This window comes from Mycteria americana, chromosome 7 (genome assembly GCF_035582795.1).
Source record: "Mycteria americana isolate JAX WOST 10 ecotype Jacksonville Zoo and Gardens chromosome 7, USCA_MyAme_1.0, whole genome shotgun sequence".
Lineage (NCBI taxonomy): Eukaryota > Metazoa > Chordata > Aves > Ciconiiformes > Ciconiidae > Mycteria > Mycteria americana.
Window position 1 is genome coordinate 15,068,240 of NC_134371.1, and position 14,768 is coordinate 15,083,007.

The following is a 14,768-nucleotide window of genomic DNA, read 5'->3' on the forward strand; positions in this document are numbered from 1 at the left end:
AGTCTAGATGGTTATCCAACTGGCAGGATTGTTTTATTTTTTTAATTCTGATTCTTATGTGACTCTGGGGACTCAATTGGTTGTATTTTTTTACCGTTTGTGGTAATTTCTATAGTGTGCAAAACAGCATGCTGTGGAATGTCTATTTATAAATTGAGGCACCTTTGCTATCTGTGTCAAAAAACAACTTTTTGATAAGAGTTTTTTATCAGTAAAATTCAAGATTTCTTTAGAAGTGTTTTTGGAGGCAACAGACAATAATAGAGTTTAATATTTTGAGCAAGCTGGTAGTTGTCCGAAACTTATACAACTGCAACAAACAAATTTTTTTTTATGATACTGGGAACAAAGCAAATTTTCACTGTACCCAAAAATTGAATATAGGTGTAATTTTACTGTTTTTAAGTTGTAACATGAAACTTGTTTGATGCCTATTGTATCTTCAGTACTGCATGTTAGATTACATTGTCCCTAAAATATAAATTTGGTTTTGTTTATTTTAGATGGATCAGTGGATGCAGAACGCAGTATTGTCACAGACTTAGTAAGCCAAATGGATCCCCAAGGAAAAAGGACAATTTTTGTGTTGACTAAAGTTGATCTTGCTGAGAAAAACGTGGCTAGCCCAAGCAGGGTGAGTTGCAACTATTTTTCTCATATTGTGATGGCTAAAGTCACATATGGAAAAATACTTGAGATGCTGTCAGAAATATTGGACCTCACCTACCTGTTCTAGATGTTCTTGAGTGCTTGTTTCTGTATTCAGAATGATTTTTTTGGGGGGGGAGGGAGGGTTGTTGTTTTAATCTCTCCCAGGCTTTGCTTTTAGTGATCAGCTACATGACTTCAGTCACAACTTGGCTACAGCTTGCTTTAATACTGATTCCTTTCATGCAGGTGACTTGAGCAAGTTCCATCTCCTGAGAAGGCTTTAGGATATTCTAGGATAGGCTTTTTCACTTTATTTTGTGTTTTGCTATGTTATGCCTTTACATATTTTTTTTTTTTTCTTCTAAATATCAGTAGAACTCATAGTCCCATGACAAACTGCTTCTTATAGTAGTCTATGCATAGATATAACTAGATCTGGCTTTAAAACTGCACTGAAGGAAAGAATGTCTCTGTGCAAGTTAACCATGGTTTTTTTTTTTTAATCCTTTATTTTCACAGATCCAGCAAATAATTGAAGGCAAACTCTTCCCAATGAAAGCTTTGGGTTATTTTGCAGTTGTTACTGGAAAAGGTAAAGAGAGCTCTGGCTCTGCTTATTTTCTCCTTGATAGCAGACAAAATTGTCTAAATAGAACTGTTGCAGCACTCTTTTTTTTTTTTTTTTTTTTTTTTTTTTTTTCCCCTCCAGGAAACAGCAGTGAAAGCATTGAATCTATTAAAGAATATGAAGAGGAATTTTTTCAAAATTCAAAGCTGTTAAAGTATGTTGCTATTTAATTCCTTTTACTAAAATGAGCCTGTGTTGGTAAATGCTAGCATCAGTTTTTCTTGTTGAACTTAAAAAAAAGATTGCAGTGTGGAAACACTATTTGAGATTTAATCTGCCTCAATTAAGTATCTTGTTGAGGTGACCAAGGTAGCCTGGTTTCGTAATGCTTGCTGTAAGTCAATGGAGAGAGAGACAGGCATCTTCAGGCAGCAATTGATTCCGCTGCAGTTCTGAGCCTCTCTTCAGAGGTTTCTGTGTCTCTCCATTGGCTCTACAAGAACTAAGTTCCTAGCCTATGTCTAGGCACTTGATACAGCTGGGAGGAGTGAATCCAGCCTAAATATGAGTTGTAGTGCCTTTAAATATAATTTGTCTTGGCATGACAACAATGTTGTATTCAAAGGATTAGCTTGTGCGTTCTGCTGGAAGTTCATTGAGCAAAGTAAGCTGCATCATCTTTGGGACTGCAGTCCCTGCAGTGCAACCTCTAGAATAAAAATCTCTTTGGGGGGGGAGGGGGGGGGGGGTGTTGTGGTTCCGTCCGTCCCCCCCCTTGCTTTGATTATCTGCACTGAATATTTTGGAGGAAGAGACTGGAATTTGGGTTAGGTGCACATTGACGTGTTGTTCTCTGCTATAAAAAGCAAAGCTTTATTCTTGTGAGGAGAAAATGGGGGCCAGAAAGCATGGGTATGCATAGAAGAATTTTCTCTAGCTATCTTTCTTTACAGGACATGTATGCTGAAGGCACACCAGGTAACAACAAAGAACTTAAGTCTTGCTGTGTCAGATTGCTTTTGGAAAATGGTGAGAGAGTCTGTGGAGCAGCAAGCAGATGCTTTTAAAGGTAAACATCTTTTTGAAAACCAAGTGAAATAGCAATTTGCTGTTTAAACAGTTAGTTCTTCCACATACATATAATACTGTTTTGCCAGCATGCTTGGGCAATTACGTTTTATATGTTTTATGTGATCACCACTTCTCATGAATTGGTAATTGCCCCAGTTAATCTTTACAAAAATACATTAAAAAATAATTCATGGTCTGAAGGATCCACTTGCTGTAAAAGCCAAAGGAATAAATAAGTATGAAGAAAAACATTCAGGGGTTTTTTTTATGGGCAAAACACAGTTCTTCCACTGGATTCAGGTGTTATTTTAAATGGCTTCCTATATAAAGATACCATCTGATCAGCCAGGGCAGGACTGGCTTGTACAGAGCTGGTAGTTGAATGGCTCTCTTTCCACTACATTTTTTCAATGCATGAATCCTACAATTTGCAGACATAATATTTAAGCATAGACAGCAAAAAACTTTGCTCATTTGCAGAGGCCCTTAAAGTTCTTGGAGGGTTTGTCATAAGCAAGATTTGTGGCAATTTTTGGAGCTGCTAAACTTTTAAGACAGTCATGAAGTGCATATAGACAATTAAAAAAATTAAGGCCTTGTTTCTGATTTTTGCAGCCACACGTTTCAATCTTGAGACTGAATGGAAGAACAATTACCCCCGGTTGCGAGAGCTTGACAGGGTAAATTACACTACTGCTTTAATTTGTGTGCCAGAAAGTGTTGAAGATTATGGATTAAAATTTATGCCATTTAATCTCATTTGTAAAGGTTTCTTAAAGTTAACATAAAGTACTGACATTTTAAAATGTGAGGACAGTGTAAATTATTCTAGGGGAAGGAAATACTGAGCTCTCTGTTTTATGAAATAGTGTGCTTCAAAATTGTGATACTTCAATGCTTAACAAGATGGACTTGTTAAGCATTGAAGTATACAGTTAACTGACGTAACTTGCCCACAGGAATGGGTCAGTGTTTCTTTGTGATCATGACAGAACTGGCAAGGAGAAGTTACATTCCCTAGTCTTTCAGACAGACAGAGTAACAAAACAATTATGATCCCATTCTCTAATTCTTTTATAGAGATCCTGAATATTCAAATGCCATGCCTGGCCAGAGGCATGCAAGAGATGGGTGGGAAGATGTGTGATAAACCAGGGTAGCTTATGACAAGCACATACATTGTCCAGAACATGACCAGAAGGTATCATTTTAGGCTTAAAGGCCATAAGAAAAAGGTTTTGTTTTTTTACTCTTTGTATGGAAACATGATCAAATTATACTTAAAATCTTATTATTTCATATTTGTCCTTTTGCATAGAATGAACTGTTTGAAAAAGCAAAGAATGAGATTCTTGATGAAGTCATAAGTTTGACTCAGGTCACACCAAAACACTGGTATGGTAACTTTTTCTTTTTTCCTTTTTTTATTTTTTTCTTTTTTTAACTAGCAGAAGTTTACCTTTAAAATATAAAGAGTTTTAGTAAACAAAATTCTCAAATATAAATAAGGAACTGTTTTTCTTAGGACAATGTATTATTTTGTCCTTTGTCCCTGTAGAAGTAGTCTATGTTTGTTTATTATTCTGAATCAGCAAATACTTGTATAATCCCTTGAGAAAAATTATATGTCAGTTTGTGTTTTGTTCTGTTTTTATACAGTATAATGAATAATAGAGATTCCTCAAAAATGAAAAGGAACAGTCATAATAAAGATGTTTTCAGATGTTCATTTCAAGTGTGAATCAGTAATTCCTCTTAACTTGATGTTTGGGGATTATCATTCTGCATATCAAAATAATATATATGACCTTGGAAAAAAAGGAAGTTTTGTGTATCTGTGAATCGGAGATTTGGAAGTTTAAAGATTATGTAATTCCTGGCTGTAAAAAAAGCAGATCTGGATGTTTGAGAACTTCATCCTACATGTGGATCTCCTTGGTAGCCTTCACCAAGTAGCCCCATACTACACTACCCCACTTCTTTGTAAGGCAGACATAGGTGTGAGAGAGAGAGCTTAGCCTAAATATTTTAACAGTGTAGCATCACTGCATGGTAAAGCCACTGTAGATGCAGGCTGCGAGGAGAATAGCCAATGTAAAGGATTACTTTGACAGCCTGTACCACAACTGAGAACCACGAAAAAAAGATTTCTTTAATGCCTTTGCCTTCAGCAACCTGAATTGAACTGTTACTTGGTCATAGATTAAAAACCAAGAAAAAATATCTGGCTCTTAATGACATTAGAATAATTCTGGGCATGTGGATGTGTTCAGAGAAAGCGTTGTAGGCAGTGTATTAGTTTGAAGTTATGTTCTAGTCCAAATGTAATGCAGGTTTGCCATTTTGGTGTTTGCTGGTGTTTGCTGTGTAATAGATGCTGAAGTACCCTGTCCCATGTCTAGCCTGCTTCATTTTATGTTGTGGATTGGATGGGTGCATAACACAAATGTTTCTGTGCATTTCTTTTGAAAGTTAAAATGTAGTGGTGATTCTAGTTTTATAATACTTCATGAGCTGTAAAGTAGAACTGGAAGCCTAAGTCATTAAAAAATGCTTCTGTTAGCCATTATATGCAGCCTAAATACAGCAGTGCATTTGATGAATGCAAATGTTTCTATTTTGTTAAGATTTCCATTCCTTCTAATTAAGTTTGATTGAATTGAGCAAAGCAAAAGTGTATTTTTATTGACACGTCAGTAGAGAAGGAATGAGATTGCATTTGTTCTTAATCAGAGGGCTGCCCTTCTCCTACAGTGCATTTGTAAGTGGTAAAATCCATAACAGACGGTTTCCAGCACACCCTGTAAGTGAAATTAATTTGCCACATCTCCAGTTCTTTTAATGGCAATCAAGAATGATCAATAATTGGTCTTTGTTTGAACTCTATCCAAATAATCCTATTTTGAACAAAAGCTTTTTAAGGAAAACATTTTTTACTGGTGGCAATATTAATTTTTATTTATAGTGAATTCTTTCAACATTTAAATGCTTGAGTTCCTTTTAATTTTGTATAAATACTTTTACTACCCTAAATATGCCAAAGATCTGTTCCAACAGTAAAAAAACTAGTGGCTTTGATTCCCATTTATACTGGTATGTTAGAAGGACAGCTTCAAAATTTTTAAATCTCAAAGAAGGATGCTTCAAACACAAAAGAGAAGCTTTCAATTATGCCATTGTTGAAATGGGGGGAAGAGTGATATTTATGAGAAGTTCTTCAGTCTTTGTCTACAGAGGGCCTAGTTAGAGTAGGGGCATTATCAGGGATGAGGCTTGTGTCCTGAAATTCAGCCCATTTGGAAGAAAAGGGCTTGAGTAAATCTGATAGTCTTGTACCACCAAAAAAAGGCAGTTTTTATTCTATGGCTCTTGGCTCTCAGCATTCTACCAAATCTGGCATTCATACGACCTGTTGGTAAGCTGATTTAGTATGCTGAGCTAGCATAAAATTAACCTGCAAGAAACCCACAACCTGTACTAGAGACTGTGGCAGGAGCAGAAGGAGCATGACTGCCTCTGGTCCCAGCTGTGTGTTACACTGGCTCAGCTGAGTTGTCTCACTGCAGCTGCAAAGTTTCCTGAGTAAGTGTATTGTCATTTAGGTTAAAGTTAGATTGTTTCCATTGTTACTTCTTGAAACGCATCATAAATAGGAAAGTGGTGCTTAGTTTTATAGTGATGTGAGGCACGTTTATAAATGAATGTCAATACACATTTTGGTAAAAGGTTGGACTTCTCATCTTGCTTCGTTGTTTATCAAATCTGGGAACAATCAGTGGAAATCCCAGATGGAAAACTACAGCATGTTCCAACAAACAAATCGGAATACTACAGAAACAAAACCCACATGCTTTTTTGGGAGTGTGGACGTTTTAGTCAAATCATTTTAATGCTTTACAGTCTGCCCCCTTGTTGTTCCCCCACCTGCCATGCATACGCACACACAACTCTGCATGGTTATATTGGTATAATTAAAGGCTGCAAGGAACTGTTGTGAAGTGCAGTGGCAGCCATAAGAATCGTAGAGGCCAACTTCTGAAGCTGTCTTTGCTGCTGAAAACATTGTGTATTTGTGTCCTTAGTTCCAAGCAGATTTTGGTTGAACTTGCGTCCTGATTTTAAGGAGTATTTCCTGTGTTCTGTAGTCTTGTTTTCTCTGTATTTCTAACAAATTGAATGCATACTTGTTAGACACTTTTGTATTGGAAGCCATCATATGTGTTACAACTTTCTATTTTAGGGAGGAGATTCTTCAGAAAACTTTATGGGAGAGGGTATCAACTCATGTGATTGAGAATATCTACCTTCCAGCAGCACAGACTATGAACTCAGGGACGTTTAACACCACTGTGGACATCAAACTGAAGCAGTGGACTGACAAGCAACTGCCTAATAAAGCAGTAGAGGTGAGAATTTAGTTATTTTAAAAACTTTAAAAAAAAAAAAAAAAGGCAAAGCCTGTTGAAATGAAAGCATAGCTCCAGAGAAGTAAGGCAGTGGTTTGAAGGGCTGACTACAGTTCTTCTAACCAGCTTACATGTCAGAAGAGGCTAGCCAGATCTTGATGTTGAGAAGCATGTACAGCAGGAACATTGTATTTTGCTCTTCTGGTGAATTTTCCCTATTAAAGACCAAAAAAACCTTCCTTTTAAAACATTAAAACAAACCCTTCAAGATAGGTATATTCATATTTAATAGATTTATGCAAGTTTAACAGAATTCTACTTGCTACAACATAGCGAAACAAAGTTTAGTGTTGACTTTATTAGTAATGGATAACGCAGCAAAGGAAAAGTCAATTACTTACTGTTATGCTTGTACATTGTTTTCAGAAAGTATGCAAATTTTCATACTTGGAAGAATTGTCACAAATGTTCCTTTACCAGCTGGTGCATGCTATAATGGTCCATTTCAATAGATGTTGTTCGCTGACTTTCTAGGTGGCATGGGAGACTTTGCAAGAAGAATTTTCCCGTTTCATGACAGAACAAAAAGGAAAAGAGCATGATGATATCTTTGATAAACTGAAACAAGCTGTCAAAGAAGAAAGTATTAAACGACATAAATGGAATGAGAGAGCAGAGGATAGCCTGGTACAATGTAGTGGGTTTTTTTGCATTGACTAAGTGCTGTTGAAATCTTTTTACTGAAGTTGCATATTCAGTATTTTTGCATTCTTTTAGTGTAATCATAAAATGATAGGGAGATGTGTCCATCTCTCCTTTTCTATATAAAGTTTTAATTCAATGTTTCTCAATTCATTTTATTATTTTTATTATTTATTTTATAACCTTTTGCTAATTATTGCCCTAAATAAGATCTAATAAAATTATTTTGGTTGGTTCAGGAAAAAGTCCTCCATTAGCCACTGGCTGCCCAAGGACAGCCATTTAAGAATTGTTTAGCATCAGCTCATTTGTTCTGTTAAGTATAGCCACATAAAATAACAGCATTTCATTACCATCTTTATAGATTCTGTAATCCAGAAGGATTTCATCTTGTTTGCTGTATTTTTTACATTATTTATGCTAGGCTATAGAAGAGAGTCAAATTAAAGGCACAAGAAAATATTTTTGGCAGCGCTTTGAAAATGTGCCTCTTGAATAAATCCCGTGTGCCCAATAAATGCTGGTTTTATAGACGTCAAAAAATGAAGAGAATGTCAGAAATCTCTTTTTTACTAAACCCTGAATAAATGATTTATTGTATGCTAAAACAATGTTTTGTATTGCAGCGAGTGATCCAGCACAATGCCTTAGAAGATCGGTCAATATCTGATAAACAGCAGTGGGATGCAGCTATTCATTTTATGGAAGAGACACTCCAAAGTCGTCTCAAAGACAGTGAGTTGTGGGATGTATTCCACTCTTGTGTGCTTTTTAATCTGGGCCAATTTCCGGATCTAGTTCACTTCACTGCAGTGCAAGCTTTTCTATCAGCACAATTGAGACAGTGGTGACAGTTTAAGATGGTACTGATACTGATAGAAATGTTTAGCAAAATACAGCCTCAAAAGCTAGTGCTCTTGCCCTTGCAATGAGGCAACTGAAAGGTGAGTAACAGAGATCTGTAGAGTCAAAAAATGGTACAGACACACAGGTAGAAGAATAGGATAGATTCAGGGAAAGTAGTTGGTCCATTTATGGTTATCAATCATAATTAATTTTGATGCAAGTTGCAACAAGGTAAGATTTTTAAACACCTGACATGGAACCTAGAGGACTGTCTCAGTGGAGGGATGCTATGGGGTTTTTTTATATACTTCCTTGATCTACCGGTTCACAGTCACTTTTAAATTGTAGTAAAAGATATCAACTGTTGCTTTAAGTAAAAGACATCTGACTTGACTCAGTATGGTATATCTTACGTTCTTAGACATAAAATGTCTATTCTTGATCTTGTACCTAATTCTAGAACTATAAATTTGGCTGGTTACGTATATTTTGAGTGACACTTAACATCATGTTTCCTTTTTTAGCTGAATCTGTTATTGAAGATATGGTGGGTCCAGACTGGAAAAAAAGGTGGTTATACTGGATAGGCCGCACCAAAGAACAGGTAAGAGGAAGGAAGGAAAAAAAAAAAAAGAATTTGTAGTTCACTACCTTTAGAAAACTTTGATTATTACTCAGTAAATTTTCAAAAATACCAACGTTCTTCATACTATTTAAATGATTGCAAAAAAAAAATTACTTTTAAATACGAAAAATACAATTACTTGTAATATTTAAAACAATGAATAGTAAACCACAGACAATTCCATATACTTTTTTCATATTGCAGATACATAGTGGTTTGTAAACTGTTTTCCACTCTTCAGCTGAATTATATCTTTACTATTATGCCATTGACCTGAATATTAAAGTTCTTCCAGTAGAAAGAAATTGATGAAAACAGGGTGGAAACTGGGCTATTCTCTTCTATACTTTCCAAGCATGCCTTTTAAGCAGAAGTCGCGTGCAGTTTCCTATCATGCTCCATTTGGATTTAATTAGTATGCGATAGCATTATCACTACCATTCTGGTCACAGTGGTATCTTCTGATTGACTGTTTTCGTCATAACCTCTCTTCTCATTTGCTCGTAGCTTTTGGAAATTTCTTTTGAATTTAAATAGCACCTTCCGTTCAATGCCCAGAGATGATGGGCTTTTTATGTTACTTTTTCTAATATTTCTCAAACTGAGTCATACTTTAAAGAAGTAGATAGAGTTTAAAAGAATACAGTAGAAAGTAATTGTTTCAGGGTGAAGGTGTTTTACAGTCAACTGTGTGCAACCAGGTATGGGAGAAAGGCAGTGACTTCAACCTATCTTACTTAAATTTAATGAACAGAAACTTAAAGGTATGAATCCATGGAGAGTTCTTGCTAGCTGTTAAGCAAAAATTACAATTCTCGTCAGTGTCACAGGTGATATGTGAATGTGAACCCCACTAGCAGTTGTTCATGGAGGGGAAAGGAGGCTAACACCTGTGATTCCCACCCCACCCTCACCCCCTTCTCTTCGTCTTCTGCATTTCTGTGCATAATGAAAAGAAAAAAATATGAAAAATTGACAGTGAATTATCCATTTTAAAACATTATATTTGAGATGTCTTTGCACAAATACCCTTTTGAGTCATTTAAATGTAATAGTTAATAGTGTCAAACGTATTCTCTGTTCTAGCTTATTAAGCAGGTAGACTGTTTATTGAGGAGGTGCTGATGATCTCTGAGTCTATAATAATTAATTCTAACTGATCATTCTTATCCTAGAATATTCGTAATGAAACAAAAAATGAACTTGAGAAATTAATCAAATGCAATGAAGAACATGCAGCTTATCTGGCAAATGATGAAGTCACAACTGTCAGAAAGAATCTTGAAGCAAGAGGAATAACAGTGGACCCATGTCTGGTAAGATGCAGAATTGTAACAAAACATATGGAAGCCCCCTGTGAACATTTGAATGTTCTTTCTAGATAGCATACAAAAGACTCCATCTAAATACTGAATTTGTAATCCAGATGTTTCCAAATGAGTTACTAAACAACTGCTTGCACGCAATTCACACACTTCTGTTGGCTGTCAGACAAATGCAGTACAACGCTTTGGAATCTGTCAGTTTAGACTGAAATCTGAATCTGCTGAGCAGATTTTCTCGCCTGCGTTATGACAAGGCTTGTTTAAAATTATCGTTCAGATGTTATACAGTGGAATCAAGGCCTTTGTGAACAAGATATGATAAAAACATATTGTGCATTCCTAGGCTTTTGGTGTGGTTGTATGTGCAGTTTGAAGTTCATAGGTACATTGAAGAGAGAGAAGTTTTGTAAAAATACTTGGAGAAAGGCAGGGTTTGTTTAGAGTGCCCTGAGGGAATGTATTGTACGTTTAAAATGTTCTGGAAAATTATTTATCTTATTGCAGTGTGAGGCTCTTAACTATAATTAGACCTTTTATCTAATTAAATGTAAGATTTTAAATAAATGAGAATTCAAACATTAATAAGTAATAGATGTAGATTTCCTTTAACAGTGATTTATTGTCTGCAGTAGCTTTGGCTACCTTTTCAAGATTAATACATGTACTTATTCAAGGTAGAAGAGTTATTTAAATACCTGCTGCCCCTTTGCTATACACCACTTACCATACCTTTTTGTAAAGGTCAGAGTAGAGATCCACATCCTCTACATGAGGAGACTGAGTGCAAATTGAGTTTCCTTTCTAGCTAAGCAACTGACTGACTTAATTTTATTTTATGGGTTTTTTGAAGAGCCATATCTATATACGTATTTAATTTTGAAGAACTAGAACATAAATAAACCTAATCAAACATTTGTAACTTTTCTTGTTTACATAAGACCCATTAAATATTTCTCTATGCTTTAATCTGGTTTAATTGATAAATTAATGGGTAACACTCAAAAATATATTCTCAATGTCAATGTGCAGATTGCATCATGCCAAGAGCAGAACAATTTGTCCTGTTTTGTAGTATATAATTTAAATGTATTTTGGCTGCAGACAGTACTTTTAAGCATTCAGTTATGTTACAGGCATGGAAGAGTAGATTTTTAAATTGACAATCATCTGTAATGTTTGCCAAATGTAACTAACACATTAATCATGTCCCAGTTGCAGACAAATTGCTGAGAAATATTTAAACATATATTACGTGACGGCAATAGTGGAATTTGGAGTTATATTTTAAAATTAAATGCGATCATTAAACTATGCACGATAGTGTATGTATTTATTTAGTCAAACTTAAGTACTGTTTTCCTAGATTAAAGACACATGGCATCAAATTTATAGAAGATATTTCCTGAAGACTGCTTTGAACCACTGCAATCTATGTCGAAGAGGCTTCTATTATTATCAGAGGCATTTTGTGGACTCAGAGGTAAATTGAAGAACAGATATACACTGGTGTTTTCCCTTAATGTTTCCATCTCTGTTGAAAAAAAAATTCTACAAATACTTCAAACTAGCCTAACCTTTCTTCTATATCCTTTATCTTGAGATAGCTGGTGATCTTAGGTATGTTTTACAGGAGGCTTGTAATTGATAAAATTCCATCCTGGTGGTAATTATATAAAATGACCACTAGGTATCAGCCATAACCTAAACATCTGTTACTTACCAATGTGTATTGAAAATACACTGATAAAAGCAGTATTGTACAGCTATTGATATCTTGTTGCTGTCCATTTCTCCCACTTTCCCATTGATATTTATTTCCCTCACTGATATGAAAAATTCAGAAAACATTAAGTAAGGGATTTTTGTGGGATAAGTATGATAAATAAGTGTTTCGAGTTTGTGCTTGGAACCACATGTGATCAACAGAAAAAAAAAAAAAAACCACAACCAGCTATGGAGCTTACAAACAGATCTTTTAAATGACTTTCCAGTTTTGTAAACCCAACCTTGTGCAATAAATGACAGTATGCACAAAGTCACAGGAAGAAAAGAATACACAGTTTTCTTACTATTATATTTTAAATCAAAAAGAAATTACTGGAGAGGTAGAGCTCCTCACTTTCTGTGGAGTTTTCTTTTTCTTTTTAATGAGAAACAATGATCCCCACGGAGCCAGAAATCTTTGCTACTGCAGAAGTACCTTTGCCTGTGAGAGATAAGAGAAATGAGATCCTAGAGTGGAGAGCTGCTTCTCCGTGACGCTTAAGCTCCTATTCCTGTTACTGTCTTTTTAAGGTGTCCTAATGTGAAGTTAGTGGTCCCTCCTCCATCCTTGCAGGTGTAGAAACTGTCTGTTCTGTTGTTAACAAATATAGACCTTCACCCAACACTGTCTTCAGAAGCATTTATCAGAGAGGGAGTCACAATATGGAGTTCAGCTGTTGTCTTTGAATGTGTTTGCTATGAACAAGTGGTGTTTCAGTGAGCATTAGGTTATACTCACCACTCTGCATATAGTGTGTGCAAATTGTTTTTCTGCGATACCACTTGATACGGCTCTTTCTGTTGAAAACAGTAGGTGTAAAACGGATGCAGTGTATTAAATAGGGCTGACACGGTTCTTGAAGTATTTTTGGTATGTTTCCTTGTTACTTACAGGAGTTATTCTGAGGGATTTTTGTGCAAGATCAGGATATATATACATGAGTTTACAGTTGCCGCTAAAAGTGTCAAGAGATTCTTGTAAGTGTAGGATGTTCACTGGACATCAGAGGTCTGACGCTACAACTTCCCTCATTTCAGCTCGAATGTAATGATATTGTCCTCTTCTGGCGAATACAGCGAATGCTGGCAATTACAGCAAATACACTGAGGCAGCAGCTTACTAACACTGAAGGTAAGGCTCATAGTGAGTTGAGGTGTTTGAAACAAAAAATTGTTTAGAAATTTTCTAGTGTTCCTCTAGCTATGTGTTCCTTTCATGCTTAGCATGGCTAGCTGATTTTTGTGTCCTGATTAGGTAATTAAAAGTTGTAGAGTAAATAGAATTTGACATTCTATTTACATTAAATGATTTACTGTAAATAGAGTGTCAAATAATTAAGAAACTCTCCAGTTTAAAATATTTTCAGCTTACATGATGCCAATTGTCAATATCTCTTTCCAAGCAGAATTTCAATAAATAGTGACTATATTCTTTTTTTCTCAGGTCAATCTGGCTGTAGATTTTAATTTTAAAATGTTGATATAAAAAACCCAATTCTAATTGATTTTTTAAGCCATGCAAAATATGCCATGTAGTATCTAGACAAGCTTATACAACAGCAGCTTCCGTATAAAGCATCACTTATGTAGCAATCTGGTGGTGCCTTAGTACAACTACTAATAACGATCTTTGATCTGTAAAATAGTTTTCAACCTGCTTCTTGAAGAAGGTGCAAGTAAAACTTTTGAACCTTGTCATGTGATGCAAGTTACCCTCCATGGAGAAGAAATTGCCCCTAAATGTAGAAAGCTAGGTCCTGTCTTTTCAAACTGCCTACCTCATTGACAACTGCTGGGCTGAAAATTAGGAAGTTCATTAGGAGGTATTCCCTCTATATATGAAAGGCAAGGATAGGAGTGTTAAGATGGACATAATACTGCTTTAAAGAGCTTTTGATTCCTCTTAGCCTGGTATATACAGCAACACCCCTCTGTGTGTCATCAATCCTTCAATACCACACTCTGCTGTCATCATTAACTTCTTTTTCCATCTTTCACTTTTAATTGACTTGGTCTTGATTATCTGATAGGGTTCTGTTGAGAGCGAAAGTGTAACTGTTAAGAAGGAGGCAGCAAGGATGCTTACAATAAAAGATTTGTCGGACCCTCAGTCTCGAAGAAGAAACTGCTGAATTTAATAGACAGCAAAGCAGTCTACAAATATTTTTATCTCCTAAAAAAGTCATCCAATAATAATTTAATTCAGGAGAAAATATCCTTTGAAATTGAAACATCTTTCTCAAAGAATTTCCTGTCTTAATGGCCCAAATAAGAGGCTTATGTGTTCAGAAGTCTGCCTTTTCTCCAACCAGATTAGTTAGTCTGGTAACATGTACTATGTCTCCCACAGAACTTTCCAAAATTTTGTCCTTAGGTCATTACAGGTGCAAAAGTGTTACCACTCACTTTTTTTGGTTGGTTTGTTGTTTTGGTTTTTTACAGTAAGACGCTTGGAAAAGAATGTAAAGGAAGTGCTTGAAGATTTTGCTGAGGACAATGAAAAAAAGGTGAAGCTCCTAACTGGCAAGAGGGTCCAGCTCGCAGAGGATCTCAGTAAGTACCTACTCTATAGAGTTTTGGAACTAGCTGAAATGAAGCAAATTCTGACCACTGACCTTGAGAACACTTAATGCGAAATGGTTTGTTCATATGCTGGCATTTAATTAATATCACAAATGGAATTTTTCTTAAATACGGTCAGATCTTACTGATTCAAAGGTGGACATGGGTAGTATAGCGTGATAAAACACAACATAATTTATACTAGATGTAAATTCACTGATACAAGTATATTGCATCAGTATATTGAA

General features: G+C 35.6%; 2 protein-coding genes across 5 annotated transcripts in view; one reads left to right on the forward strand and one right to left on the reverse strand.

Annotated features, from left to right (window-relative positions):
• The window catches only part of OPA1 (OPA1 mitochondrial dynamin like GTPase), a 59,558-nt gene that overhangs the window by 24,106 nt on the left and 20,684 nt on the right, over positions 1 to 14,768 (forward strand). For all 4 annotated transcript variants that reach the window (XM_075507168.1, XM_075507171.1, XM_075507169.1 and 1 more), the window contains 14 exons: positions 504 to 634; positions 1,171 to 1,243; positions 1,361 to 1,433; positions 2,173 to 2,288; positions 2,906 to 2,970; positions 3,609 to 3,685; positions 6,531 to 6,696; positions 7,231 to 7,383; positions 8,025 to 8,133; positions 8,769 to 8,848; positions 10,045 to 10,185; positions 11,558 to 11,674; positions 12,997 to 13,090; positions 14,401 to 14,511. In XM_075507168.1, coding sequence (XP_075363283.1) covers positions 504 to 634; positions 1,171 to 1,243; positions 1,361 to 1,433; positions 2,173 to 2,288; positions 2,906 to 2,970; positions 3,609 to 3,685; positions 6,531 to 6,696; positions 7,231 to 7,383; positions 8,025 to 8,133; positions 8,769 to 8,848; positions 10,045 to 10,185; positions 11,558 to 11,674; positions 12,997 to 13,090; positions 14,401 to 14,511 — 1,506 coding nt within the window. The remainder of the gene's footprint in view (positions 1 to 503; positions 635 to 1,170; positions 1,244 to 1,360; positions 1,434 to 2,172; positions 2,289 to 2,905; positions 2,971 to 3,608; positions 3,686 to 6,530; positions 6,697 to 7,230; positions 7,384 to 8,024; positions 8,134 to 8,768; positions 8,849 to 10,044; positions 10,186 to 11,557; positions 11,675 to 12,996; positions 13,091 to 14,400; positions 14,512 to 14,768) is intronic.
• Positions 1 to 14,768, reverse strand: part of LSG1 (large 60S subunit nuclear export GTPase 1) — a 352,612-nt gene that overhangs the window by 23,512 nt on the left and 314,332 nt on the right. The gene's annotated exons all lie outside the window — the stretch shown is intronic.